Source organism: Bombyx mori, chromosome 9, assembly GCF_030269925.1.
Source record: "Bombyx mori chromosome 9, ASM3026992v2".
NCBI lineage: Eukaryota > Metazoa > Arthropoda > Insecta > Lepidoptera > Bombycidae > Bombyx > Bombyx mori.
In genome coordinates this window covers 8535651-8563295 of record NC_085115.1, presented here as the reverse complement: position 1 = coordinate 8563295, position 27645 = coordinate 8535651, and the positions used below count along the sequence as shown (strand labels likewise).

Sequence of the window (27645 nt, the reverse complement as noted above, 5' to 3'; positions counted from 1 at the left end):
CGCCGTGAGGGACGCACACATTGTCGGGGTCCACCACACGCCTCGAATATTAATCTTGTCGAAGGTAAGTCAGGGTATCGTTCGATTCAAGTCGTGCGCGCGTGCTCTTCGGAACGTCCATGTCGCTATTAGGACGATGAACTTGTATATTGTATGCAAATCGCTCAAGATTAATATTAGAATAAATTCTAATTACCTAATTTAGAGATGATAACTTATATTGTAAATATTATGTACCTACTTTTAATTTCATGTAGATCTGAGCTAAGTGCATTACATAAATAAATATCCACAATTTGTGAAAGCTTTCTCGAATGTAGAGAACGCAAGCAATGGCTATTTTAATATTTAATATTGTGCTTAATATTTTGATTTTATTATTTCGGATATTTCGAATACTTTTCAGTATTGCAAATTTTTATAGCTTAGATTTTATATTATTGGATGTAGTCATGCACGACCAAGATATTTATTATTCATCATTGCTATTCATCAACATTTGAATATTGTATATTGACGTCAATTTTACCTTTCTTAACATACAAAAAGAACTAAAGGTATCTTCGGGCCTGATATTCTGTATCATCTTCTCGATAAGAGGATCTCAGTTTTTAGATAAGCGCTAAACATCTTCTCTATCATAGTTAAGGTATTTTTTTGAATTGCAATAGCTTCAGGTCAGCTAGCTACGCCGGTAAGAGTAGCGCCATCTATCGTCGAATATCAGAAACAAATATAAAAACAACTAGTAAAATCGAGAACGTTCGAGAAGTACATCGCCATCTATTATTAAATAGCGGAAATACATATCGAAACTACTCGACCTGTCAGGAATGTTCTCGATAATTGTAGAGTTATCGTATCGACTATAAAAGCGTTGCAGAGATGACACGAAAGCAGTTAGTAATCGGATCTACTCGAAGCGAAACAGCGAACGGACCACCTGAAGCGAAGCGAAAGAAGTGAATTGAGAATTTTAAAGTGTTCCTTAGGTGCTCTAAGTGATATATACTCGTAGAGTTTTAATTTGTACTTCGGTGGAAGATTTATTTATTCCGAATCCCAGCGCGTAACAATATTTATATTTCGTCGAACTATGTTACAATATTTGCCAAATTCTATTTACTCTACTATTCCTAATTTATAAATTATATTGGAAACAAATGTTTTTACGTCACATTTTTTAAGTCAGGTTCGTTTTGTGGCATTTAAAATTTTCGCGCTACGAGCTATTTTTTTTCCTGTTTTCTTTCAAAACTAGCTTTATTTCTGATTGACGTATAATTTAAGGAACAATAATTTCAGTTAATATATCGAATATCACCATTACATTAGGGAAAAATAAGTTTTGTTTATGTCTTACATATAATTGTCTCAGTTTGTGTCAGATACTTTGTTTTCGCCAAGCAGAAAAATACTATTAATGTTTAATCAATGAATATTCAATCTGAAATATAACAAAATTAAGTGAAATTATTAAATAATGCAAGTGTCTCATCGTTTGAGATGTTGTAATTAAAAGCACAAGTTGTGAGAATCTTATTAGCGCAATTCAATAAAGTGGTGCCGCATTCACTAGACATCTTTATGCAATTAAAAGTTCTTCAGAACAACTCTATAGGATTTTAAATCATTTAACATAAAACCGTGAATAATTTATATGTTATTAAATGCCATCAAACTCCAAAGCATACCGTACAATCTTAACAAAGTTAAGTTTAGTTAGTTTAATTTAGTTTGTTATCTCAAAGTATCACAAAATGACAGATTAATCGATACCACGACGACTAATAAACATTTAAAACTCAAGGGGTATGTTTCACTGTGAGAAGGTTTGAAACAGTACCAATTTAATAAGAACTATCTTTTATTTACTGACGAATTCAAGAGTAGATAACTGTGTGAATTGTCGGAGAAGAGTGGCTCTACATAATCTGGATATGACAACGACTAGGTTTACATTCCGAACACGTAGGCCGCGTGACAACGACGTGCGTCGCCTCAACGATCAAATTCTATATCTATGTACTGGAGTTATATTCCCAATTTATCCATTTTAGTTAGAGACGTTGCATGTATCCAAGACAATAAGCTTAATCAAAAAAATACGACTTATAAACAACATTCGTTTCTTATTTTTATATAATATTCATTTTCTTCGATCATCTGTACAAAAAATTAAGCAGACCAAAATATTAAGTTTATTATCAACTTATTGATTTATTATTTGAGACGGAATTGTTTGAAAATACCCCGTTTTTTAGCATCAGTCCATCAGCCCGAGGAGCAGAGTTTATACCCACTACCAAAAGAACGGTGTCCACTTAGAATGCGTTTCAAAGGTGATCCTATTATTTACCTGGTTCTTTTCGGAACGTCTTGGCTGAGCCCTGACAATACTCATGTTCATAAGGTAACGGTAACCAATTACTTACAGTTATGTAAACTAAAAGCTCGCCTGCCTTTTGGGCAATGTTTAAGAGAATTGGCTAATTTTTCATTTTATACACTAAAAAGCCTTATAGATATGCCACTTAAAATTTTACCATGGGCGTTTCTCATAAGCTTTTATGAACACAGTTAACACATTTTAATACGACAAAATGTTCTGATGATAAATTCCGCGTACATAGATCATTAATAATAATAATACTGGTTCGGAATTTTACAATACGTACAACGCACACCTATATTTCTGCAATTACATGACGATTTTCTAAAGAGCGCTTGTAATTGTTGAACGTGCGGGATAATTTACGCCCGAGCGAACGACAAAGCACCATCAACCCTCACAATATCAGCGTAATGACGCATGTGGCCCTGACTTTCAACCCTCTACGTGATTTCGACGTCACATAGCTTGCAGGTCGTTTTTGTGTACCTGTGATTTCGACCCATGTAACATAATAAATAAGTGTTAAAACATATCAAGTGAAGAACTTTTTATGGCTTAAGTGTCTGACCGTGGGAACTTAAAATAAGACACTGGTATCAACCTTATTGAAGGTGTCAGGAAACTGTGCTCGATAAAATCACAAGTAACATTGTATTCACACTCAAATAACATTAGATGATGTCTCCTATCATTATTATATTACCATATTGATATTATTATTGTTACGACGGTCAAAGTAACCCCATCTATCGGCGAATAGTCGAACGAATTCGAAGGTTCTAGTAGCATCTAGAACGCTCGAGAAGTACAACGCCATCTATTGTCAGATAGTGGAAACACACAATACTCGACTTTTGTGGAATATTCTCGACGATTCTGGGGATTTCGTCTTGACTATAAAAACGTTGCAGAGATGGCACGCGGTCAGTCATCGTATTCGAATGCGTGCCCTACAACGCGACGTAAAGTCTCGCATCGCCGAAGTCCGAGATGCCAGATGGTCTGATTTCTTAGAAGGACTCGCGCCCTCCCAAAGGTCTTACTACCGCTTAGCTCGTACTCTCAAATCGGATACGGTAGTAACTATGCCCCCCCTCGTAGGCCCCTCAGGCCGACTCGCGGCGTTCGATGATGACGAAAAAGCAGAGCTGCTGGTCGATACATTGCAAACCCAGTGCACGCCCAGCACTCAATCCGTGGACCCTGTTCATGTAGAATTAGTAGACAGTGAGGTAGAACGCAGAGCCTCCTTGCCACCATCGGATGCGTTACCACCCGTCACCCCGATAGAAGTTAAAGACTTGATCAAAGACCTACGTCCTCGCAAGGCTCCCGGTTCCGACGGTATATCTAACCGCGTTATTAAACTTCTACCCGTTCAACTCATCGTGATGTTGGCATCTATTTTCAATGCCGCTATGGCGAACTGTATCTTTCCCGCGGTGTGGAAAGAAGCGGACGTTATCGGCATACATAAACCCGGTAAACCAAAAAATCATCCGACGAGCTACCGCCCGATTAGCCTCCTCATGTCTCTAGGCAAACTGTATGAGCGTCTGCTCTACAAACGCCTCAGAGACTTCGTCTCATCCAAGGGCATTCTCATCGATGAACAATTCGGATTCCGTACAAATCACTCATGCGTTCAACAGGTGCACCGCCTCACGGAGCACATTCTTGTGGGGCTTAATCGACCAAAACCGTTATACACGGGAGCTCTCTTCTTCGACGTCGCAAAAGCGTTCGACAAAGTCTGGCACAATGGTTTGATTTTCAAACTATTCAACATGGGCGTGCCGGATAGTCTCGTGCTCATCATACGGGACTTCTTGTCGAACCGCTCTTTTCGATATCGAGTCGAGGGAACCCGCTCCTCCCCACGACCTCTCACAGCTGGAGTCCCGCAAGGCTCTGTCCTCTCACCCCTCCTATTTAGCTTATTCGTCAACGATATTCCCCGGTCGCCGCCGACCCATTTAGCTTTATTCGCCGACGACACGACTGTTTACTATTCTAGTAGAAATAAGTCCCTAATCGCGAAGAAGCTTCAGAGCGCAGCCCTAGCCCTAGGACAGTGGTTCCGAAAATGGCGCATAGACATCAACCCAGCGAAAAGTACTGCGGTGCTATTTCAGAGGGGAAGCTCCACACGGATTTCCTCCCGGATTAGGCGGAGGAATCTCACACCCCCGATTACTCTCTTTAGACAAACGATACCCTGGGCCAGGAAGGTCAAGTACCTGGGCGTTACCCTGGATGCATCGATGACATTCCGCCCGCATATAAAATCAGTCCGTGACCGTGCCGCGTTTATTCTCGGTAGACTCTACCCCATGATCTGTAAGCGGAGTAAAATGTCCCTTCGGAACAAGGTGACACTTTACAAAACTTGCATAAGGCCCGTCATGACTTACGCGAGTGTGGTGTTCGCTCACGCGGTCCGCACACACATAGACACCCTCCAATCCCTACAATCCCGCTTTTGCAGGTTAGCTGTCGGGGCTCCGTGGTTCGTGAGGAACGTTGACCTACACGACGACCTGGGCCTCGAATCAATTCGGAAATACATGAAGTCAGCGTCGGAACGATACTTCGATAAGGCTATGCGTCATGATAATCGCCTTATCGTTGCCGCCGCTGACTACTCCCCGAATCCTGATCATGCAGGAGCCAGTCACCGTCGACGCCCTAGACACGTCCTTACGGATCCATCAGATCCAATAACCTTTGCATTAGACGCCTTCAGCTCTATTACTAGGGGCAGGCTTAGGGACCCCGGTAACCGTACTCGTCGAACTCGACAAAGAGGTCGACGTGCAACCTAACCCATGCATCAGCCCGCTGAGTTTCTCGCTGGATCTCCTCAGCGGGTCGCGATTCCGATCCGGTAGTAGATTCATTCGCGAAACAATTGCTCTTGAGTTGTTAGGTCTCCTTCGGAGGCGCTCGGGCAGTTGTTAGCAAATCCCACCCCTCTTGGCTGAGCCTTTGCTCGCCCACCTGTCCTGGTGAAACTGGAAAGGCCTTCGGGCCACCAGTAAATTTCCAATCATAATAAAAAAAAAAAATACGCGGTCAGTCAGTAATCGAAACTACTCGAAGCTAGGCAGTAAGCGGATCACGGTTCTAGGTGATAAATATAGTTTTAATTTATACTTCGGTGGAATTTTATTTATCCCGAACCACAGCGCGTAACATTATCATATTGTAGTTGTTGGTGCATTCATACATTAGCCAAATATTGTAAGTAGAATTACGGAGTCACATTGTGTACCATAATTGGTGAAGTTGGTAATAATAGGTAAAAAAAACGGTAGTTTTTAGCTTTGATCTCGGCAGCTAGTAAAGTTTGTTGACAGGTTAAAAGAAACAAGATAGGGCCGCTTAATTTGCTCTCTTCAATCCTTATTGAAGTATCAAATAATAATCCTTAACCTGAGGGAAGCGATCGCAGTATCTTGTTACATTAAACAAGGGCTTTACCTCACTGTCGCCGACAGCTTTCGCTATTTGAGGATGGTGCCGTAAAAATCTCTAACAAAGACACCTATAAAAAAAATTCGAGAATATTTTTTCTTGCTCTTTAAAATCTAATCACTTTCTATTATATATTTTATGATACCATTTTCAAAACTTTTAATTCTATAATTCAGTAATAAACTACAGAAATGATAACAGTGAAATTAATCTTGTCTTAAAAATCCTGATTGATTACCTGCGGTAGTTATGTGTATAAAGATGAGGAAAACGTCACTGGTTTTATTAACGAAAAGGAGTCTCATTTTTTTAATGATTGATTGTTGTTTGTTCAGTAAACACAATTTATGGTAATCTTATTCATATCTCAGTCAGAAGCATTACGAAAAATTGTAATTCTATAATGACAATTACCGACATAACCTACATTCAATTGTAAAAGCTTAAGTGGATGTAACTATGAAATCTTTCAAAAATCATAGAAATTTTAATGAATCTGTTTCAGTAAATCTCTATGGAACATTTCACACCTCACCGCCACAATAATCGGTACAGTACTCTTGACAAATTGTACAATTGTCCACCAACAAAGAGCGAAACGAATTGTTTCGTTCTTTCATTTATAGCGGCATTTAATTGCGTAATCTGACACTACACCCCTAAGGAATTCAAGGAAATTACTTTTCTTTCTGAGCTAATAGGGTTCTCAACTACTAGAAACTCTTTTATAATTAACAAGTCACATTCTGATGCTGAATTTTGTTATTTTAATTAGAATATAATTTGAAATCGAATTCTGTATATCGTAGAATGTATACATGATTGCAGACTATATTAATTATTAATAATTATATTTGTTGACGGTAACCACATTCGTTCACAAAATAATATTTTATATTATATTAGCTTTCATATCCATATTTGCTATCCATATCATATACATATTACGAAAACTACAAAGTATCCGAAACATTAAAAATAATATAATGACCGTAAAAAAGCCAAGATTAAACCGTAATTGTAACTATACTGAGCCCTTAGAACTTATATCTCAAGATGGGTGGCGCATTTACGTTGTAGATGTCTATGGGCTCCAGTAACCACTTAACATTAGGTGGGCTGTGAGCTCGTCCATCCATCTAACCAATAAATAAAAAAATAAATAAAATATTTTTTTTAATTCTGTCTACCACTCGCGAACGCCTAAGAAAATATAATATTAAATTAACTTTAATTTACTAACCCGTGATATTCTAAGCGGCTGGTTCTGGTCATTTCCGCCGTGCATACGAAATCCCCAGGGTACGCCACCTGTCAGTTCCACTTCCTTCGCAGTCATCGCTTGCTTCTCACTTCATCGTATAAAGCACGTACAAAAAAATAATGTAACAACACTTTTAAAACGAAAAGTGTCCGGAAAACGTTTACTCATGTCGTAGAAACATTAAGGTGTAAATTGGAAGCCCTTATATTTATCACAATCAAATTATTTTCAATCCTGTGTTTTAAACCTGTAACAAAAGAAATAAATACAGTTTTTTCGTAAGTTTGTTTTTCATTGTTTTATTGCTTAGTTGGGTGGACAAGCTCACAGAACACCTGGTGTTATGTGGTTACTGGATCCCATAGACGTCTACAACGTAAATGCGCCACCCACCTTGAGATATAAGTTCTGCCCGCGAGGACTCACAAGAGGTCCTACCACCAGTAAAATCTTTCGTGCTCACTTTGCGGAGCTGGTCCCCCGATTGATGGGGACGGCCGGTTCTTTGAGCCGGCTGCTCCCGAATATTGGGGGACCGGATCAGGTTGTGCGCCGTCTCTACGCGGGGGTGGTGCGATCGATGGCCCTGTACGGTGCACCTGTGTGGGCTGAGCCGCGCAACCGGGCCACTATGGCTCGGTTCCTGCGCCGGCCGCAGCGCACCGTTGCCATCAGGGTCATCCGCGGATATCGCACCGTCTCCTTCGAGGCGGCGTGTGTTTTGGCGGGGACGCCGCCATGGGAGCTGGAGGCGGAGTCGCTCGCTGCCGACTATCGGTGGCGCAGCGAGCTTCGTGCTCGGGGCGTGGCGCGTGTCCCCGAGAGTGAGCTGCGGGCGCGGAAGGCCCATTCTCGGCGGTCCGTGCTCGAGTCGTGGTCGAGGCGATTGGCCAACCCCACGTGGGGGCTACGGACCGTCGAGGCGGTTTACCCGGTCTTTGATGACTGGGTGAATCGTGGCGAGGGACGTCTCACCTTTCGTCTGGTGCAGGTGCTGACCGGGCACGGATGCTTCGGGAAGTACCTGCGCCGGATAGGGGCTGAGCCGATGACGAGGTGTCACCATTGTGGACACGACCTGGACACGGCGGAGCATACGCTCGCTGTCTGCCCCGCTTGGGAGGTGCAGCGCCGTGTCCTGGTCGCAAAGATAGGACCTGACTTGTCGCTGCCTGGCGTCGTGGCGTCGATGCTTGGCAGCGATGAGTCATGGAAGGCTATGCTCGACTTCTGCGAGTGCACCATCTCGCAGAAGGAGGCGGCGGGGCGAGTGAGGGAAAGCTCTCCTCACTACGCAGAAACCCGCCGCCGCCGAGCAGGGGGTCGGGACCGGGGTCGTATCCGTGACCTGGCCCCCTAAGAGCTAGGGGTCCCACCCGTTTTGTGCGGGGAGGGACCCAGACGAGGGGTGGCGTGCTCTGCACGCTCACCCGCAATAGGAAGCCGGGTGATGGTAGACCGCGTTCCCCCGACCGCTCTGGGGGAAGGTGTAACGCGGCGCCATCAAAGCGGGCTCTCGGCCCGCTGAACGAGGGAACCGGTGGTCGTTTCGCTGGCGGCCACCGGTCCGGCGTCCGTGGGACGGTGGGATGGATGTAATGTGCTCTGCGTCAACCCTGTCCCGCCGTTTCAATAGCCCCGACTGGGCTCCGGCCCGGTCCGAGGTAGGGCGCCGGTTGTGAGCGGCAGGAGTTTTTAGTGAGGTTCAACTCCCACATACCCCACCTGCCGCGCGGGTGGGGATCCGGCGATTTTCTCCTGTGGAAAAAAAAAAAAAAAAAAACCACCAGTAAAATCGTATACTGGTGTAATGTTAGTCTATTGGTATTCTTTACAAGATCTATGGGAAATACCTTTAAATTGAACAAGTCCTGATTAGCACGAGTATAATTTAAATTACTAGTTAGGTAATGAATGTAAACTACATTAACACATGGTCGGGTTACTCAATCAGTTTAATAGCTTGGGTGGTTAATATACGACGGAGTATATTTAGAAGTGATCGGTCAGCATGATCATTCTAATAGCTCGTAAACTTTTAAATGCATACCAAACGTCTTCGGGTGTAACAGATGTCTTTTAATAGGGACTCTAGTGCTCGTGAAAAATAATTAACCGGTTCCTGTTCTATTTGATCCACGGAATTGCTGAAACCTGCCTGGTTTTACATCAAAGTATTTAGGTTTTTCGGTTATTTGAACGTTATATTATATTTCAGCCTATCAGAGACAAAGGTAAAGGTTCTAGAAACAAGAAATTAGGTATATTCAACATGAAACGCACCAAATCGCGGCACTATTTTCTAAATTTAAAAAACAAAGCGATAGATTCTGGAATAATTTTTGATCGCTGATGTTGAAGTAAAATTTAAAAATAGATCCAAAGCGTTTATCTTTATGATTTTTCAAACCACATCATAACACCAGCAACGGAATTTTAGTCAAGAGAGATTTCACACACATTTTTATATACATCTATTGCGTAGATTACGCCAGATATTAAAAGCCCATGGACATAACAACGTAAGTGCCGCTATCTCAGGTCTTAAGTCATATTACGTAAAGGCTATAGACACAGCCCGCTGAATTTCTCACCGAATGCTGATCCGATGGTAGATTCTACGAAGCAATGCTCTTGCTAGGGCTATAGTTAGCAATTTAGCTCAGATTGAACCCGTGAGCTTACCTAACCGTCCCAGCGTAGCTGGAATAGCCTCTTAGGCTACCAGCGGATAGGTAAAAACAGAAGAAGAAAAGAAAAAAGAAGAGCTTCCAATACGCACTTCGCATTTTTTTTTATATTTTAGTTAATTTTTTTCGGTTTTCCGAATCTTCGATATAATCAAAAAAAATTTAAGGCGTCGTCTCGTAATTAATGTTTTCCTTACTTATCAACTAAGCTATATATAGTATCCGAAAAGTCGGAAATAATAATCCGAAAGAAAACAATAAACGCGAAATTGAAACCCTAAAATAGTACAGTTTTAATTATGGTTTGATTTTTTTCGTTACACGACGTTATTGCTACACTAAATCATTCATGATCGGTATAATCGCATCGCTTCATACGTGTACACCAGTCGCTTTATAATATAGCCCACGACGATTTCAAAACCTTGATTACCATGCCCAAGGATTGTTACTCAGACAAAGTATCTCGCTGCAAAATTGTTTAGTATTTTAATAGAAACTATGTAAAGAGCAGCGTCGTAAAGTACAAGTAATTTTATTAGTATCGAGGTTAGTGGGTAACGCTAACAACTGAATTATTTCAGGATATGATGCAGACTTTAGCACTGGAGGTCGACTAGTACGTGGCAAATGATTCACTTCAAACATGTCTACGTGATACAAACTTGCTTTTTTTTTAGAACGTTTTCTGTATCTAAAATACATCTATTTAGATAATATTACTGGTGGGAGGACCTCTTGTGAGTCCGCGCGGGTGGGTACCACCGCCCTGCGTGTTTCAGCCGTGAAGCAGTAATGCGTTTCGGTTTGAAGGGTGGGGCAGCCGTTGTAACTATACTGAGACCTTAGAACTTATATCTCAAGGTGGGTGGCGCATTTACGTTGTGGATGTCTATGGGCTCCAGTAACCACTTAACACCAGGTGGACTGTGAGCTCGTCCATCCATATAAGCAATAAAAAATAAATAAATAAATATTTACATATAAAATGGTATGTTGCTAATAAAATGTCTTGTGAACGATTAACTCAATGAACTGTTAAGCTGTCTATATCGCAGGATGAAAACCTCCCCTATTTAATTAAAGCTTTGTAATTGTCGTAGTAATTTCTAGTTTCCACGCCTATTTTCTGTAGCACTGTAGAGTTGTAGATATATTTTTCCTAAGGGAATCAAAGGCAGCTTTAGCATTCACGTTTTTATATCTTTTGTAAAAAATTCGATTAAGTATACCGCGATCCAAAATGGAAGATAAAAAAATGGTGTTGAATTCAATTGCTATCGGAATTTCATCTGTATTTTAAGACAGCGTTAAATATTATTTATTGGATTGGCCCAAAAAGTCTAACAAAATAACTAGAGTGCTGTTCTGAAATATGACAAGCCTTCTGCATGCAAACAAGGAATTTACTAATTGATATTGGAATTAAAAAGATTAGGTCAAATTTACATTTCAAGAAATCGCTTTTATACCGTTTCGAAATTTTTATTTATTGCCCCTGTAGTCTGACGAGCATACGGCCCACCTGATGGTGAGTGGTTACCGTCGCCCATGGACTTCAGCAATGCCAGGAGCAGAGCCAAGCCGCTTCCTATCGTTGTACTTATAATCAATTATTTTAAGAAACATTTCACTAAAATAAACTCAGGCTTATTATTTACATAAAAAAATTCAAATATATCCGAATGCCTTTGATACATAGAGAGGAATTAATGTTGTCAGTCGGAATCTAGCTGAATGGCTGTGGTTTGTCGAAGCCTGCGCTGCGGGCGAGTGCCAACCGGCATTGTGACAAATCTATAAACACATGTACCATTTCCAGAACCTAACCGGGCAAATTGAAAATCGTGATGACAACGAGAAGATATACATATTTCCTTGTTATAAAATATAAAAAAAAGATGTGTGATATCGTGGGACACCGGATAGGAACGAAGTTCCTTATTATAAAAATATTAATTTTAAGTTCTATTCGAGGTATAAAGAAAATAAAACTGGAATGGTAACGTGCGAACTTATTGTGGTACACTTCATTCACGGTTGTTTGCATAAGAGTTAGTGTATTGCGCAAACGAACGCTCTGAGATCGTGGTCAATGAATGATAAAAAAATATGTTATTTTTGGTACGTTATTACAAAGTTAAGTCATACAATGTGTGCATTACTAACTTGTACGTTATTACAAAGTTAAGCCGTACACTGTATGCATTACTAACAAAAATCTTACATTACGGACGTTTTTCCCGGTTAGGGTACCCCTCTGCATCGTCCCTTAAGGAACTTCGTTCCAAAAAATCTTTTCTATTATATCTGTAATTGTCTGATTGAATTTGTAAATGCTACAATGGGAAAAGAAAACTGAGCGTAAAAAGGGAATTATTTCTTTAGAAATGTGGCTTTTTTTCTCTTCACCCAAAAGAGCACAATTTTAAGCGCGTGTTGTTAATTTCAAACATTCATATTCAGCATCAATAGTTTTATTAGAAATCGATTCGAAGTTTTTTTTTTATTGCTTAGATGGGTGGACGAGCTCACAGCCCACCTGGTCTTAAGTGGTTACTGGAACTCATAGACATCTACAAAGTAAATGCACCAACCAGTTTGAGATATAAGTTCTAAGGTCTCAGTATATGTAGTTACAACGGCTGCCCCACCATTCAAACCGAAACGCATTGCTGCTTCACGACAGAAATAAACGGGATGGTTGTACCTATCCGTGCGGACTCACAAGAGGTCCTACCACCAGTATAATAGTTATAAGTATAAGTTTTGCTAGCAGGGAAATACTTGAATTGAACCATTTGGGATTGCGAGCGGACGTCGCTAAAGTGCATAAATATCCATTTTCGCCTTTTATTTTAATAGTTTCCTATTCATTTTGATGATATTTTTGTTGATTACGCAATCACTCATCATAGTCTTAACCCTCATCATCAGTGGTGCCTTAAATAGGATATTGCTGTGATGATATAAATATAACATTTAAATATTTATCACCAGTTCTCTTTACATATATCTCACCATTACATACTGTATTATCAAGTACATCAACATTGTTCAGATCCATGAAACTACCTGATCTAGGCTGTCGCGCTGAATTATAAATATTTGAAAGTCCACCAATTGTTATAAGAGTTCGTGTTGTAAAAACTATTAAATATTTTTAATTATACTAAAATCGTTTGTTTTGTGTTTTTTTTAAATTCATTTTATAACATAATTATGCGTGACGCAATACCTTTGTTACATCAAAAATATTATGTAACAATAATGTTTCAGATACTTTATTTTATTTGCATTATACTGGAATATTTCTTGTCGTTCCAATGTCACGGCTGTGCGATGATTGGCACACAAAATAAGGTCACATTGATCATGATCATACGATAGCGTGGTTAATTCTCTTAATTATATACAAAAACTAACTGTCATTACTCTCTTTTTAATACGCTTTTATTAGCTTCAGACGTATGTATGTATGTTTGTAACGGAATCTTTGAACATGATTTTGACCCCATTAAAACGTCGGATTAACTCGAAATTTGGTATACTTATTAAGGACTGGTAACAATTCAATATTTAAAAAAAAAATGAAAAAAAAAACTTTTGAAAAATTTTAAATTCAACTACAAAATGAAAAATAAATAATAGTTTAAAAAAACTAACAAAATACGCTTTTATAGATATTATCAAATAAACCTTCTACTCATATCTGTTCATAAAATATTTATAACTACTTGTACCATGCAACCCACGCTTTTTTACAATAAAATCAGTTTTTCTTACACTATTTTTAATTCAAATTTATTAAAATTTATTTTCTATTTTTTAGGTAGATTTTCTATAAAAGCGTATTTTATTCGTTTTTTTTAAACTAATATTTATTTTTCATTTTTTAAATCTCATCTTAAATTACATGGACTTGAAAATTTATATTACTTAACACATCTTTTCCGCTGATTTCAATTTATTACATATATGAGACAGCTTGTTCGTAGATATCTACATACATTCAAGAATAGGTATTTCGTAAGCTATACAACACGTGCTGATATGTATTTGCGCAAAGAACGAAGGTAGACGATCTCGTGTTATCAGGTACAATGAGAAGATAGGACGATATGACATGAATAGATCAGCACCAAGCCAAGTGTCAGTTCAAACTTCAAAGACGTCCGAAGCTTTTAATAGCTCTTGCGAGAATGACTCATCCTACATTTAGTTAATCGAAGGCTAAAAATAATGTAATAAGAATGTACACGTGTTTTATGAGTTAAGATTACATTGTATATGACTAGCCATTTTTTTAAATATCACAGAGTTCAACAGAAGCCGTATCAGTTTCATAGAACTATTATTTTATTCTGCAAAGAACCATACGCCCTCTCGATAATGGTGCTTTAGGCGATAGCAATAAATATCGTAATCACCCGTAGAAAGTAAAATAATACGTCGTAACTAAGGTTTAATACGGTGCACGTTGTGGTTTCTGTAATTAATTAAATTGACCCTCTCCCTTAGGCCACAAAAGCAGCCGGACGGTTAAGAGAACCTAATGTGAACCCTGACTACTGGTAACAAAGGCACTTTTCGAGAATAGCTATTGAAAACTACAAATGTCCAGGATCTTGCTATTTTATTACATCGAATCGAATGGTGGGTCTATAGTGATTTCCTAAAGGACCTCTCGTTAAGGGACTGGGTTGATTCCATTTCCACGGCCTTGATTGAACAAATCCAAACATAAACATTGTCCTATACTTAAAAAGTAAGAACGTTTAAAAATCTAAAAATAATAGCTTTCTACAACATAATGTTAAGAAAAATATTTAACGTGTGAAAATTTTCAAATGTTGTACTTAAATTTGAGTCTAAATTAAAAAACCAAGGAAGGTGTTTGTACAATTCATCATAACTAGCATTTTAAGATGATTTTATTACAAAATAACAACTGCATCACGCAGTGAATGCGCTCGAGTGTGCTTAGTGAGATTTTTTTAACGTCCTCGATAAAATAAACTCAAAACTCGGTAAAATTAACTCAAATTTGTATGGAGTTGGAACCTTTGCCTGCGTTTACCGCTAGGGGCGTTGTTCCAACTGCATACAAATTTGAGTTAACTTTTACGCTATCGAGAACGTTAAAAAACTCGCACTTAACACACCGCGACTAGTGTTTTTTTTATTGCTTAGATGGTTGGACGAGCTCACAGCCCCTGGTGTTAAATGGTTACCGAAGCCCATAGAAATCTACAACGTAAATTCCGCCATCAAACTGAGATATGCGTTCTATGGTCTCGGTATAGTTACAAAAGCTGCTCCACCCTTCGAACCGATACGCATTACTGCTTCACGGCAGAAAAAGGCGGTTTGGGGTGGTGGTACCTACCCGTGCGGACTCACAAAAGGTCCGACCACCGGTAAAAAAGAGTTAAGAGGTCTCGGAACTCATTAAGGCATAACCGCACATCATGTCGAAGTCTCAATTGTATTACACAAAAACACCCTTCAAGCCCGAACGTTTTTCTGTCTCCTGGCTAAAGTAGGTAAGATAGTGGCGTCTATTTATGCGAGCTTACAACGCACGTAAAAACCAATAATTTCCCTAATTCATTTATTGTTTTAATATAATATATTATAATATACTTATACCTATTATACCTATCCACACCTATCTTATATTTATACCTTCTTCGTTGAAGTCATTCGTGAAGACATGATAAGTACTAATATATTTAAGAAAAAAGGTAATCATTTGACTACACTGAGCATCTCACCCTGATCTCTGTCCATCAAGTGATGTAAAAGCTCAATACGAATTTAAACATTTATTCTAGTTTAAATCGAAAATAATTAATTTTGTACTCTTTAAATGATCGAATGAGTGACTATTATTTTCGAGTTCGATTTAAAAAAAAAAATACAAATGGAGGCAGATTTTTGATGGAATTTCCTTTTTCATTTATATTTTTAAATTTAAAGAAAATTTATCATTTATGTACCTAAAAGTTTCACGACAGGAAGTTATATGAGAACGAAAAATGAAAATGATGTGAAATGAAATAGTTTAAATAGCGTTCGAAAGCTTTCAAACACGTGCACCGTCGCATCGAGCCGCAATGTATTCAGTACACATTTGGGTCAGTGTGATTGTATGCGTAAACCATCGTACGCAAATACCGTTGGTATAAAAACAGTGTACAAACCTATATTATGTAGTAGCTTTTAATGATATCATGGAATGATTTTCTCAATGGTTGGCTCTCTGAATAATACTATAACCAATTCCCAGATACGACTCACGTAATCATATAAATACCTATATTGAATCAAAGCTTTAATATTTATTTTCGGTGCATTACAGTCATTGTGCTCTTAGTACAATAACTAAAATAAAACGGCCACGTAATGTTTGTTGATAATCACGATTTCAAGGCGGCTATTGTCAAACTAGGTACGTACATATCTTTTCTGTTACAATTGTTAACATAATATATATGATTAAATTTCATAGTCGACGAAAAAGTCATGAAACTACAATATAAATCATGAAACACTACGATTTAAAAAAGTGGATTGTTCTTTTTTATTACACTACTTTTGCTCTACCTAAAGTTGGTATCTAAGGGGCTATTATTCCAACTACTTACGGACTGGTAGGTGAGCTCGTAGGCTCATCTTGAAAATTTTATATTACTGGCCTTAGCAAGAGCAGTGCTTCACTGAATCTACCATCGGATCGGAATCGCGACCCACTAAGAAGATCGGGCGAGACACTCAGTGGGTTTAACTACTTGTATTGTTATCATATCTAGACACATTGCGTGCTTACATATTATTATTCATATATACTCGTATATACGTACACCCAATATTTAAAATTTGTCCTTTTGATTAGTTCTACGAAATTAGGGTACCGATCTTCTGATACGAATGAATTATCGGAAATCGGATCATCAATTAACCAAACATCAAAACTCGACCTAAATCCAAGAGCGTTTGATATAGGACTGTACTAAAAACAGGTACCGGACGTTATAATGAGATCTTTCACGAGGCGTGTAGTTTTTAGTTTAAAATATTTCAGGCCATATTTCATGTCCATATCACGCCAGTGGCTGCGAGATCCCGCAGAATGTAGCTCCCGCGGAAGCTCGTTCATTTGCTACGTCTGAATTTATAGCTGTCGTGCTACTAAATGCATATTCTCCTTAAATTGCCAACATACTTTATTGCACGGCTTTCCACAGGGAAATATAAAACGGTCACATTTCATTTGCTAAGGTGAGGAAGACTACGGTTATTCGCTCGTAATAATATATTTAATGACGCCTTTCAGATCTAAGAGAAATATTAGGAATATGCGTACATACTCTTGCATTTAATTTAGTAATAATATTTGAAGTACTTTTAATTTCATTCGCTTAGATTAATCCATTGATCTGTTTGCCGTTTCCACATTCGTTATAATGAACCTTTCAGTAGTATGTAAGAGTTCTTTGTAAGGTGTTATTGGTCAATGACCCGACATTACCTCAATTCATAATTGTGCTAAGTGATTATAACTCAATAAGAACAACAGTAGTGTTGTTTTAACAGTTTTTTTTTCCTACCTAAGCTGATAGCCTTGAGAGGCTATTTCAGCGGAACCTTAACTAGTAGGTGAGCTCACGGGGCTCAAACCTGATGACGTTGCTAACACGAACCTTAGCAAGAGCCGTGCTTCGCAGAATCTACTACCGGATCGGAAACGCGACCCACTGAAAAGATCCGGCGAGAAACTCAGTGGGCTGTGTCTGAGAATTTATTTACTCGTCGAGCCCTTCGTCGCAAGCGACGGGTTCGACGAGAACGGTGACCGGTGCTTGAAGTACCTAAAAGCACCGTTAGTGGATCGGGAGGATCCGAAATGACGTGTTTGGGGCAACATTGACTGCTTTCCATTCTTTCCGCAGGATCGGGAATGTAGTTACCGGCAGCCACGATGTGAGGGTTCTCGTGTCGTGCCGCTTTATCGAAGTGGCGCATCGACGCCGACTGCAGATACTTACTAAGTCCAGGTGGTCATGGAGGTAACAGTAACTCATTAATATAGCTACTAACTACCTATTAACCATTTTCGGAATGCATATTATTAGAATAAAGGGAATGAAATTACTATTGTCAGTTTTATTTTGCCAACAAGATATCTACATAGATTATTAGGAGGTGGTGCTGTAGCAGTAAATCGACCCCTCCTATTTAGCCCCCTCCTATTTAGCTTATTCGTTAACGATATTCCCCGGTCGCCGCCGACCCATTTAGCTTTATTCGCCGACGACACGACTGTTTACTATTCCAGTAGAAACAAGTCCCTAATCGCGAAGAAGCTTCAGAGCGCAGCCCTAGCCCTAGGACAGTGGTTCCGAAAATGGCGCATAGACATCAACCCAGCGAAAAGTACTGCGGTGCTCTTTCAGAGGGGAAGCTCCACACGGATTTCCTCCCGTATTAGGAGGAGGAATCTCACACCCCCGATTACTCTCTTTAGTCAATCCATACCCTGGGCCAGGAAGGTCAAGTACCTGGGCGTTACCCTGGATGCATCGATGACATTCCGCCCGCATATAAAATCAGTCCGTGACCGTGCCGCGTTTATTCTCGGTAGACTCTACCCCATGATTTGTAAGCGGAGTAAAATGTCCCTTCGGAACAAGGTGACACTTTACAAAACTTGCATAAGGCCCGTCATGACTTACGCGAGTGTGGTGTTCGCTCACGCGGCCCGCACGCACATAGACACCCTTCAATCTCTACAATCCCGCTTTTGCAGGTTAGCCGTCGGAGCTCCGTGGTTCGTGAGGAACGTTGACCTACACGACGACCTGGGCCTTGAATCTATACAGAAATACATGAAGTCAGCGTCGGAACGGTACTTCGATAAGGCTATGCGTCATGATAATCGCCTTATCGTAGCCGCCGCTGACTACTCCCCGAATCCTGATCATGCAGGAGCCAGTCACCGTCGACGCCCTAGACACGTCCTTACGGATCCATCAGATCCAATAACCTTCGCACTAGACGCCTTCAGCTCTAGGAGCAGGCTTAGGGACCTCGGTAACCGTACTCATCCAACTCGACAAAGAGTTCGCCGTGCAACCTAACCCATGAATCAGCTCGCTGAGTTTCTCGCCGGATCTTCTCAGCGGGTCGCGATTCCGATCCGGTAGTAGATTCATTCGCGAAGCAGCTGCTCTTGAGCTGTTAGGTCTCCTTCGGAGGCGCTCGGGTAGCTGTTAGCAAATCCCACCCCTCCTGGCTGAGCCTTTGCTCGCCCACCTGTCCTGGTGAAACTGGAAAGGCCTCCGGGCCACCAGTAATCCTTCAATCATAAAAAAAAAAAAAAAAAATAAAAAAAAAAAAAAAGCAGTAAATCGAACCACACTAAAACTGTCGTTCTTAACCTAAAAAGTCTTGGACCTCGATTGAGACAAACGGTTGCCTCACCCAACAGAACAAGGGGGTAAGCTGATGGCTTAATACCGTGTACACTGAATCACCACCACCAGACATAGAATACCTTATCTGGAACAAGTAAATTATTGATCCAAGGCTTATATCAATGCGTAACCTACTGCTATTAAGCTAAATTGTGATTCTCACGCAATATTTTTTTCAAATTTAACATAGACTTTCTAATTTATTACAAATAAAAATCAGATACTTGCCATTTCAGACCTGTCCTGAAAGAAAAGGATTTTAATTAATACTAAAATGCTTGATATACATACGATCAAATATAAGCCGTACCATACGACATGAATTAACTCCTAAAACATCCGCAATCCTCTGTTTGGTACTATAACAGCTTGTATATTTAATGTAAGACGTCGGGTCTTACAAAAGTTTGATGAACTTTTAAAACATTGCAAAGAAGAAGAGTAATATTTTCAAAACAACATTATCCGGGTACTATTACGCAGGAGACCAGCCGTTTCATTCTGTAATATGGATCTCAATTTAACAATTAAAAATGTAATTCCTCAATAACATACAATGTTAAATTTAGCAGCCTTTTTAGAAAAAAAAACTACATTCGCGGGATTTTCAATAAATAGAGATAATGCGATACATTCTTCTTGGAAAAAAAAACAATGGCTGGCATGAATATTATAAAATATCTCTGCTTGATATTTTTTACTTCGGAGCTGGTTAATCAAAACTTGAGATCAACATTAAGGGTTCGTGCACCTTCATATTGTACGGTTGCACGTTGGTGTGCTAAGTTCAAGCGAGGAAGAACTTCCAAAAACGAAAACTACCGCACGAGATGCCCTATATCGGTAATGATTGAACAAATGATAAAAAAAGTTGATAACATTGTCCTGGCGGATCGTCGTCTTATTGTTTGTTTTATTGTAGAAGAAAACAAGAATTCTATAGGAAGTTTCCATAATATTCAACACAACCATTTGGATGTGAAAAAAGTGTCGGCGCACTGGGTGCCCGGAATTCTTTCTGAGGTACAGTAACAAAAGAGACTGAAATTTCCACAATGCTGTTTTGGTTTGTTACAGCAATCTTGACCGATTTTTGGCTCGTTTCATGTCAACGGCCGAAATATGGCTTCACTATAGGCCAAAACGAAAAACCTGGTTTTTTTTTATTGCTTAGAGGGGTGGGCGAGCTCACAGCCTACCTGGTGTTAAGTAGTTACTGGAGCCCATAGACATCTATAACGTAAATGCGTCACCCACCTTGAGATATAGTTCTAAGATCTCAAGTATAGTTACAACGGCTGCCCCACCCTTCAAACCGAAACGCATTGCTGCTTCACGGCAGAAATAGGTAGGGTGGTGGTACCTACTCGCGCGGACTCTCAAGAGATCCTACCACCAGTAAAAGAAAGAAAGAAGAAACCATGAAGAAACCGTCATCTCCAACTCCGAAGAAATTTCGTCAGCCGGTAAGAATATGGGCTGTTTTTTTCTGAAAGAGCCAAGGGGTGGTAATGATCGAAGATCCTAACCATCATTACGAGGACTTTGTACGCAAAACAAGTAGCTAAGTCGTGTGAGGAAATACGCAAGCATTGGCGTGGCAAACTTGCTAAAGTTATTTAGTTTCGTTAAGATAACGCCTCCGCGCACAAGTTCAGAGTTGCGATGGCTGCTATTCAAGAAGCTGGCTTCGAATTGATGGAACGTCCTCCATATTCACCGAACCTAGCTCGTAGTGCCTATTTCCTTGTTTAAAGGAACATCTTAGGGGCCATAAATTTGAAGATCATGACGCAGTATCACCGCAGTACACGATTTAAAAAAAATGATAAATTAGCTTTAGATAAAAGAGATATAAAGTGTATAAAGCTGAAATGTGACTACGTCGAAAAATTCAATTAAATTAAAAGATAATTGCATCATACACATTATTACTTTTTATTGAACATCCCTGGTTTGGAGTGTAGTAAGGCATTCAGAATGAACGGACGAAAAGTAAGCCTCAAACTGCCGATAAGTAAAGTGGTCTGATAAAGGATTTATGGCTTAATGCGGAACCAACAATTTAAACCATTTCCCTGCAGAATACAATTTGTATTGAACTAACCAAGCGCTGTACGCCACCAGTAGAGGATTTTATTTGAAATTCAGTGTGCCATGTTTATTTTTTGCAGTTAATATATTTTAATACTACGAATTGGCACTTAGCTTCATATTTACTATTTATAAGTTTTACTAAAATTACAATTTCCTAAAATTATAAATAATAAATGTTTTTTTTTTTAAAATGATGCTTTTTTGAGAAAGAATCAACTTTGTACGCCCAAATTACGTCATTGAATGCGCAATGGAAACCCTTAAATATATTATTATTCGTCATAAAATTGTCCTAAATTAGTGTAAGATCACAAAAATACATTATACGTATATAGCAATTTCAATAAACAAGACAATCCCTTTTTTAAGACTCAACAATTTCTTCAACTCAGGACTGAAACTTTTTACCTATAAATTTTTTTTTTTATTGCCCTTGTAGGCAGACGAGCATACGACCCACCTGATGGTGAGTGGTTACCGTCGCCCATGGACTTCAGCAATGCCAGGGGCAGAGCCAAGCCGCTGCCTACCGCTTAATACTCTCCACAAGCCTCGTTTGAAGAAGGACATGTCATAGCGCTCGGGAAACTCCGTGGAGGGGAGCTCATTCCATAGCCGGATGGTACGTGGCAAAAAAGACCTCTGGAAACGCACTGTGGATGACCGCAGTGGCTCCAGGTAGTATGGATGAACTCTACTCCGGTGGCGGGCGGTGCGATGGTAAAAACGAGATGCCGGTATCATCTCGAACAATTCCTTATTATTAATTCCTTATTAATTATTCTGTTGCTGTGCTTTGATTATTTTATAATACACTATCAAAACTGAAATGTCTTCTTCTATTACTGTAGAAAGACTTTATGAGGATATCAACGAAAGTAGGTACATAATGCGGATGAGAGTGGCAGTGAAAAGGGTTGGGTCGCCGATAGATAAGAGTGGACAGTCGGCAACGTCATTTCCAGCTCGTAAAGCCACGGCAAAACCCTATTTTATCAAGGCATCTTAGTAATTTTCAATTTATAAGGGAATTTTCTCAGTATATCCCTAAATCACATAGTTTTATTTTTCCTTTGAAAAAATTATGTTTATTCTTACCAATGGTCATACAATGATCGAAATTCTACTATAAACACTTCAACATTTAGATTTATTTTTTATATTATATTAAAAAATTTCAAGGACGTTTTTTTTTTTAAATCGCATTTTGATGAATTAATAATGTCTATTCTACTCTAAATTAATCGTTTTTTTCCCGTTCTTATTCGCTGGCAGTCTAAGGAGCTATTCCGGTTAGGCAGCTACACTCAGACGGGTAGGTGAACTTTTTTTTTTTTTTTTTATTATTGAGATATTACTGGTGGCCCGAAGGCCTTTCCAGTTTCACCAGGACAGGTGGGCGAGCAAAGGCTCAGCCAGGAGGAGTGGGATTTGCTAACAGCTGCCCGAGCGCCTCCGAAGGAGACCTAACAACTCAAGAGCAATTGCTTCGCGAATGAATCTACTACCGGATCGGAATCGCGACCCGCTGAGAAGATCCGGCGAGAAACTCAGCGGGCTGATGCATGGGCTAGGTTGCACGTCGACCTCTTTGTCGAGTTCGACGAGTACGGTTACTGGGGTCCCTAAGCCTGCTCCTAGTATTAGAGCTGAAGGCATCTAATGCAAAGGTTATTGGATCTGATGGATGTAGGTGAACTCACGGGCTCAACCTGAGAGAATTAGCAAACACTAGAGCCCTAACAAGAGCAGTGCTTCGCAGAATCTACCACCGGATCGGAATCGCGACCCACTGAAATAATACGGCGAGAAACTCGGTGGGCAGTTATTTGGCTAATTTTACTTGTTTATTTTATTTGAAACTAGGAAAACACAGACACGTTCAGCTATGAATAATACAAAATGTATGAAATTTACCCATTTGTTGAAACTACTTACTGTCAATTAATCGTGCAAGAGCAAACAAGAAATTGACAAATTTTGATCGCAACTAGTTCATAAAATACGATAACAAAATTGTGATTTTTAATAATAGAAATACACCTAGTTTTCGTGTGGATTTTATTATGTAAAACGCAACTTCATCCTAGTTAATTGAGTTTAAAATATTTTAATCAAAACATTATCTCCTTTTAAAATGGATGACCGACGTTCTTTTAATTTTATGACGTATTCCATATTTATTTTTGTGGGAACAGGCGTTTCATCATTAGGCGTGCTATCATCAGGTTTTTCACATGCGACATAATTATAATTCGAGCAATTTTAATTCCGTATTAAAATTCTCTTTTATGCCTTCCTAATTCCAGTACACTGTACACTGTAAAGTACACTGACGTAAACAATCGCCAGCTGCCGACTTGACTTTGTCGGTTCATCGCATGGGCTACATACCTGATCTTGCAGACCGAATGGTAAACAGTCGACGTCGCCCAAAACACGTCATTTCGGATCCTCCCGATCTACTAACGGTGCTTTTAGGTAGCCTAAGCACCGGTCATCGTTCTCGTCGAACCCGTCGCTTGCGACGAAGGGCTCGGCGAGTAAATTAACTCACAGACACAGCCCACTGAGTTTCTCGCCGGATCTTCTCAGCGAGTCGCGATTCCGATCCGGTAGTAGATTCATTCGCGAAGCAGCCACTTTTGAGTTGTTAGGTCTCCTTTGAAGACGCTCGGGTAGCTCTTAGCAAATCCCACTCTTCTTGGCTGAGCCCTTGCTTGCCCACCTGTCCTGGTAAAACTGGAAAGGCCTCCGGGCCACCACTAATTTCTCTAACATAAAAAAAATATACCGAATGACGACCACGACTGCTCTGCCAAGAGTGATACGTCAAAGAAAAACGAAAAAACACACCAGTAGCCTCGAGTCTATTCTGCTACACCGGATGAGTACACGAACTCACGGGGCTTGTCTGAGATACTTTGTTAACATCTGCTCTAGCAACAGCGGTTCTCAGCTGAATCTACTACAGAATTGGAATCACAACCCACTGAGAAAATCTGGCAAGATACCCTGTGGGCTGTCTTTATGGGTTCGTATTATCCTTAATCTGTAAGTCAAATTTTATTAAAGATGTCGGCTAATTCGGCATATAAATGTAAACACATGTTAACGTCACCGCAGTGTTACGAAACTTTGGATATGTTTAATCACATGTGTTAGAAATTGAACGGTACAGACTTCACTAGTTGGCACGTTACACATCGTTTTACGTAAGATTAATTGCTGGGCATTACCGACGCGTACGCTAAAGTCCTTCACATGACCAATAATTCAATTTACAAGCATTCGCAAGTTTTCACCCCTATTATTCAATGTCAGTTCGACATTTGCTAATAGTTTTTATTTTTACCACTCAATTAGTAAAGGAGAAACAACAATCTATCTGAAATGCAATAAAAGTTTTAAAAACTAAAGTGTATTTCTGGCGCGAAGCAGTCATGCCGATTTGAAGGTGAGTTAGCAGCATTCAAGTTATGGTGTCTATTAATTCCGGTAAATACTTATCAACAGATAGAGCATAAGCTTGTTGACTCATCTACCCAATAAAAATAATCAAACGAGGTAATATAAATTATTAATTTAGCTCCCGATATCCATAAGCTCTGCACACTCAACGGCCCGAATTTTATGTGGTGTTAAACCGTTACCGGAAATCCTATAGAGAAAAACAATTACATACATATTTAACAAAGATAGTAACGCCAATCGGCAATCGAACTCCGCTAAAAAATAGCCAAGGTAACTAGCCAACTATTAAGACGATCAAAGTATGTACTAAAATTTAAATATATTTATTAAATCTCTTCGGTTTTGGTTTGCCCTATGTCATTAATTATATAGGGCAAATATAGGTAGGGCATAAATATTTAATTTTAAAATAATTAATTAATTAAATAAATTTGCACTATATTAATTAAGTTTGCCATTAGTGGTCACCTTCGCTCGTGGTCGTCAGCAATATCAGGGACACAGGCAAGTCTTTGCCTACTACTGAGAACACTCCTCAAATTTAAAGGTAATTATTGTTACCATAACTAGTATTTTTGTATACAAACAACATACATACATGGTGTTGAAAATGGCAGTCCACAAATTCACAATATTATGAAGAATATCAAATTTAATGAAATCTATATTTCTTAGTTTTAGTAATATATTGGTAAATACAGAGAGTTTGGCTCTTTCTAGGTGTACCTACTAGGCGGAGTGTATTCTTTGGGGCTGTTTAAAATGATCCCGTTATCCTCTTTTCATCATTGCTGCACTCGCCCATACAGCAGAATCGATCTCTTACATCTTAAACCGTTCGTTCATCCAGTACGGTTCGAGATATACTTCATATTTTACCACATACCATTCAACTCTAGAATGAATGCCCCTCTTACGAGTTTCCCGGGGGCTATGGCATGTCCTTTTTATCTACGAGATTTTGAAAAGGTTCTTATTGTTAGAACTTGGCTGCGTCCCTGGCATTGACTTAAGCGACTGTGATAACTTAAAATCACTTAGATGGCCTTAGATCATAAGCCCGCCTGTTTTTTTGATCTAGCAACACTTTATTTACACGGTGTACTTTTCGCATCGCAACGTTGATAGGTATACCTAGTCGCGGTGACGTGCTGCAACCACTGGCAGCCTGGGTGAAGTTAAATACTGTGGTCTTTCGTTGTAACAAAGAAATGTACTTCCTAATGTAATGTTCCTTATTAAGGTAAGAGCACGCCGGATGAGAATTTTAAAGCGGTGGGACCTCGGACCTTCTAACAATCGAATAAGGTAGATGCAGAGTTTATTGCAAGTGAAAATGAACCCGTAATGGGATTTTCCCCGCGGAAACAAAACAAAGCAAGTGGAGCAGTTCATGATAATTTGCGAAAAATTAAAGTAGTGCTGCAAATGATCCACGTCTAATTTACTGTATCAACGGTAATTTCCACCCGTATCTTAGTTTCACTGTTTTTTAATGTTTTCTAGAATCGGAGAAGGTATGAGGAAATTAAAAACTACTTTTACGTTGTAATAGCGTTCGTCAATCCCGCATACTGTGTGGTACTCTATTGTATTCCTTAAAATATATATTTTTAAACGTAAATAAGTGCGATAAAACATTCAGAAAAGTTTTTATGAAACGTAAACCAACATTCGGGCACATCGCTTCACCCGGAATTAACAAGTATTAGGAATAATTAAAACTAATTGGATGCAATAGACGAATGTTATCTGTGAATGATGTATATAAATGACATCATAAATGGAATAGGCTTGCTCTTTGTTTTTGACTACTAATACGTCATATCTTAATGTTCCTATATTTTAAATAAATAAATAAATAGAAAATTGTCGAATGTAAGTCATTTTCTGATTCTGCTAGTCTGTATACTTACAATATACCAACAAAACCATGGAAATTTAATATGTATTTTGAATGTATTGAAGTTTGTATAGTAAAACTGAAATATAATGTGGACGTGATGAAATTATTAAATTACATTTATTATTGTTCTGTGTATTAAGTAATATTGGACAAGCATAATTAAATTTTGAAATGTATTTACGTGACATTTTAGTAATTTAAACTTATGCTTAGTTGATACATGTGCTCTAAAACATATAAGCTTTATTTTTATTGATTTAGCTAAGGGAAAATAATTTTCTAATAGTTACCATAACAATTACTGTTATAGTGTAAATAGGTTTTTTTTTCAACCATTAGTTTTTTAGGAATTTTTCTAATATCATAACAATATTACACTAAATTTAAAATGAGTAAACTTACCCACTGCCTAATTTATTTTTTTCTTAATGTCTGAACGTAATTTTAAGTTCGATAGAAAATAATTAGCACTTCGCGATCAGAAATTCACTTCATCGTAAAGCTAATTTTGATAAAGTTCTCTGTAAACGCCAGCGTAACACACTACTTGCGCCCGCAACTTCTGCGATTACATTCACGCGCACCGCTCTCACTGAAACGTAGGAAGAATCATTTCTGTGTTCGCGGATGCCGCCGGCCTGCACCAATCTGTTGTCTTACAATACATAAACAAACTGCCACTGAGATGAAGCTAGTCACGGACGAAGCAACACTGCCCATATGCACTTCATTTCTAACATATTTTATATTAGATCAAGGATTGAAAACATGTAAATGGTTTATAAAATAGAATACGTCCATTGAAAACATTTCGAAATAATACGAAAACATTGTGGACGAGTAGGCCTTTAGTACTAACGCGA

At 39.1% G+C, this 27645-nt stretch overlaps 1 protein-coding gene across 4 annotated transcripts in view; it reads right to left on the bottom strand.

The window, feature by feature from the left end:
• Window positions 1-27645, bottom strand: part of CAP (c-Cbl-associated protein) — a 158206-nt gene extending 130561 nt beyond the window's left edge. For 3 of the 4 annotated variants that reach the window (XM_062669947.1, XM_038012694.2, XM_062669949.1), the window contains exons 1-2: window positions 27185-27645; window positions 7116-7383 (exon numbers count right to left, since the gene is read on the bottom strand). In XM_062669947.1, coding sequence (XP_062525931.1) covers window positions 7116-7211 — 96 coding nt within the window. In that variant the 5' untranslated portion in view covers window positions 7212-7383; window positions 27185-27645. The remainder of the gene's footprint in view (window positions 1-7115; window positions 7384-27184) is intronic. The other variant, XM_062669948.1, reaches the window with a different exon arrangement.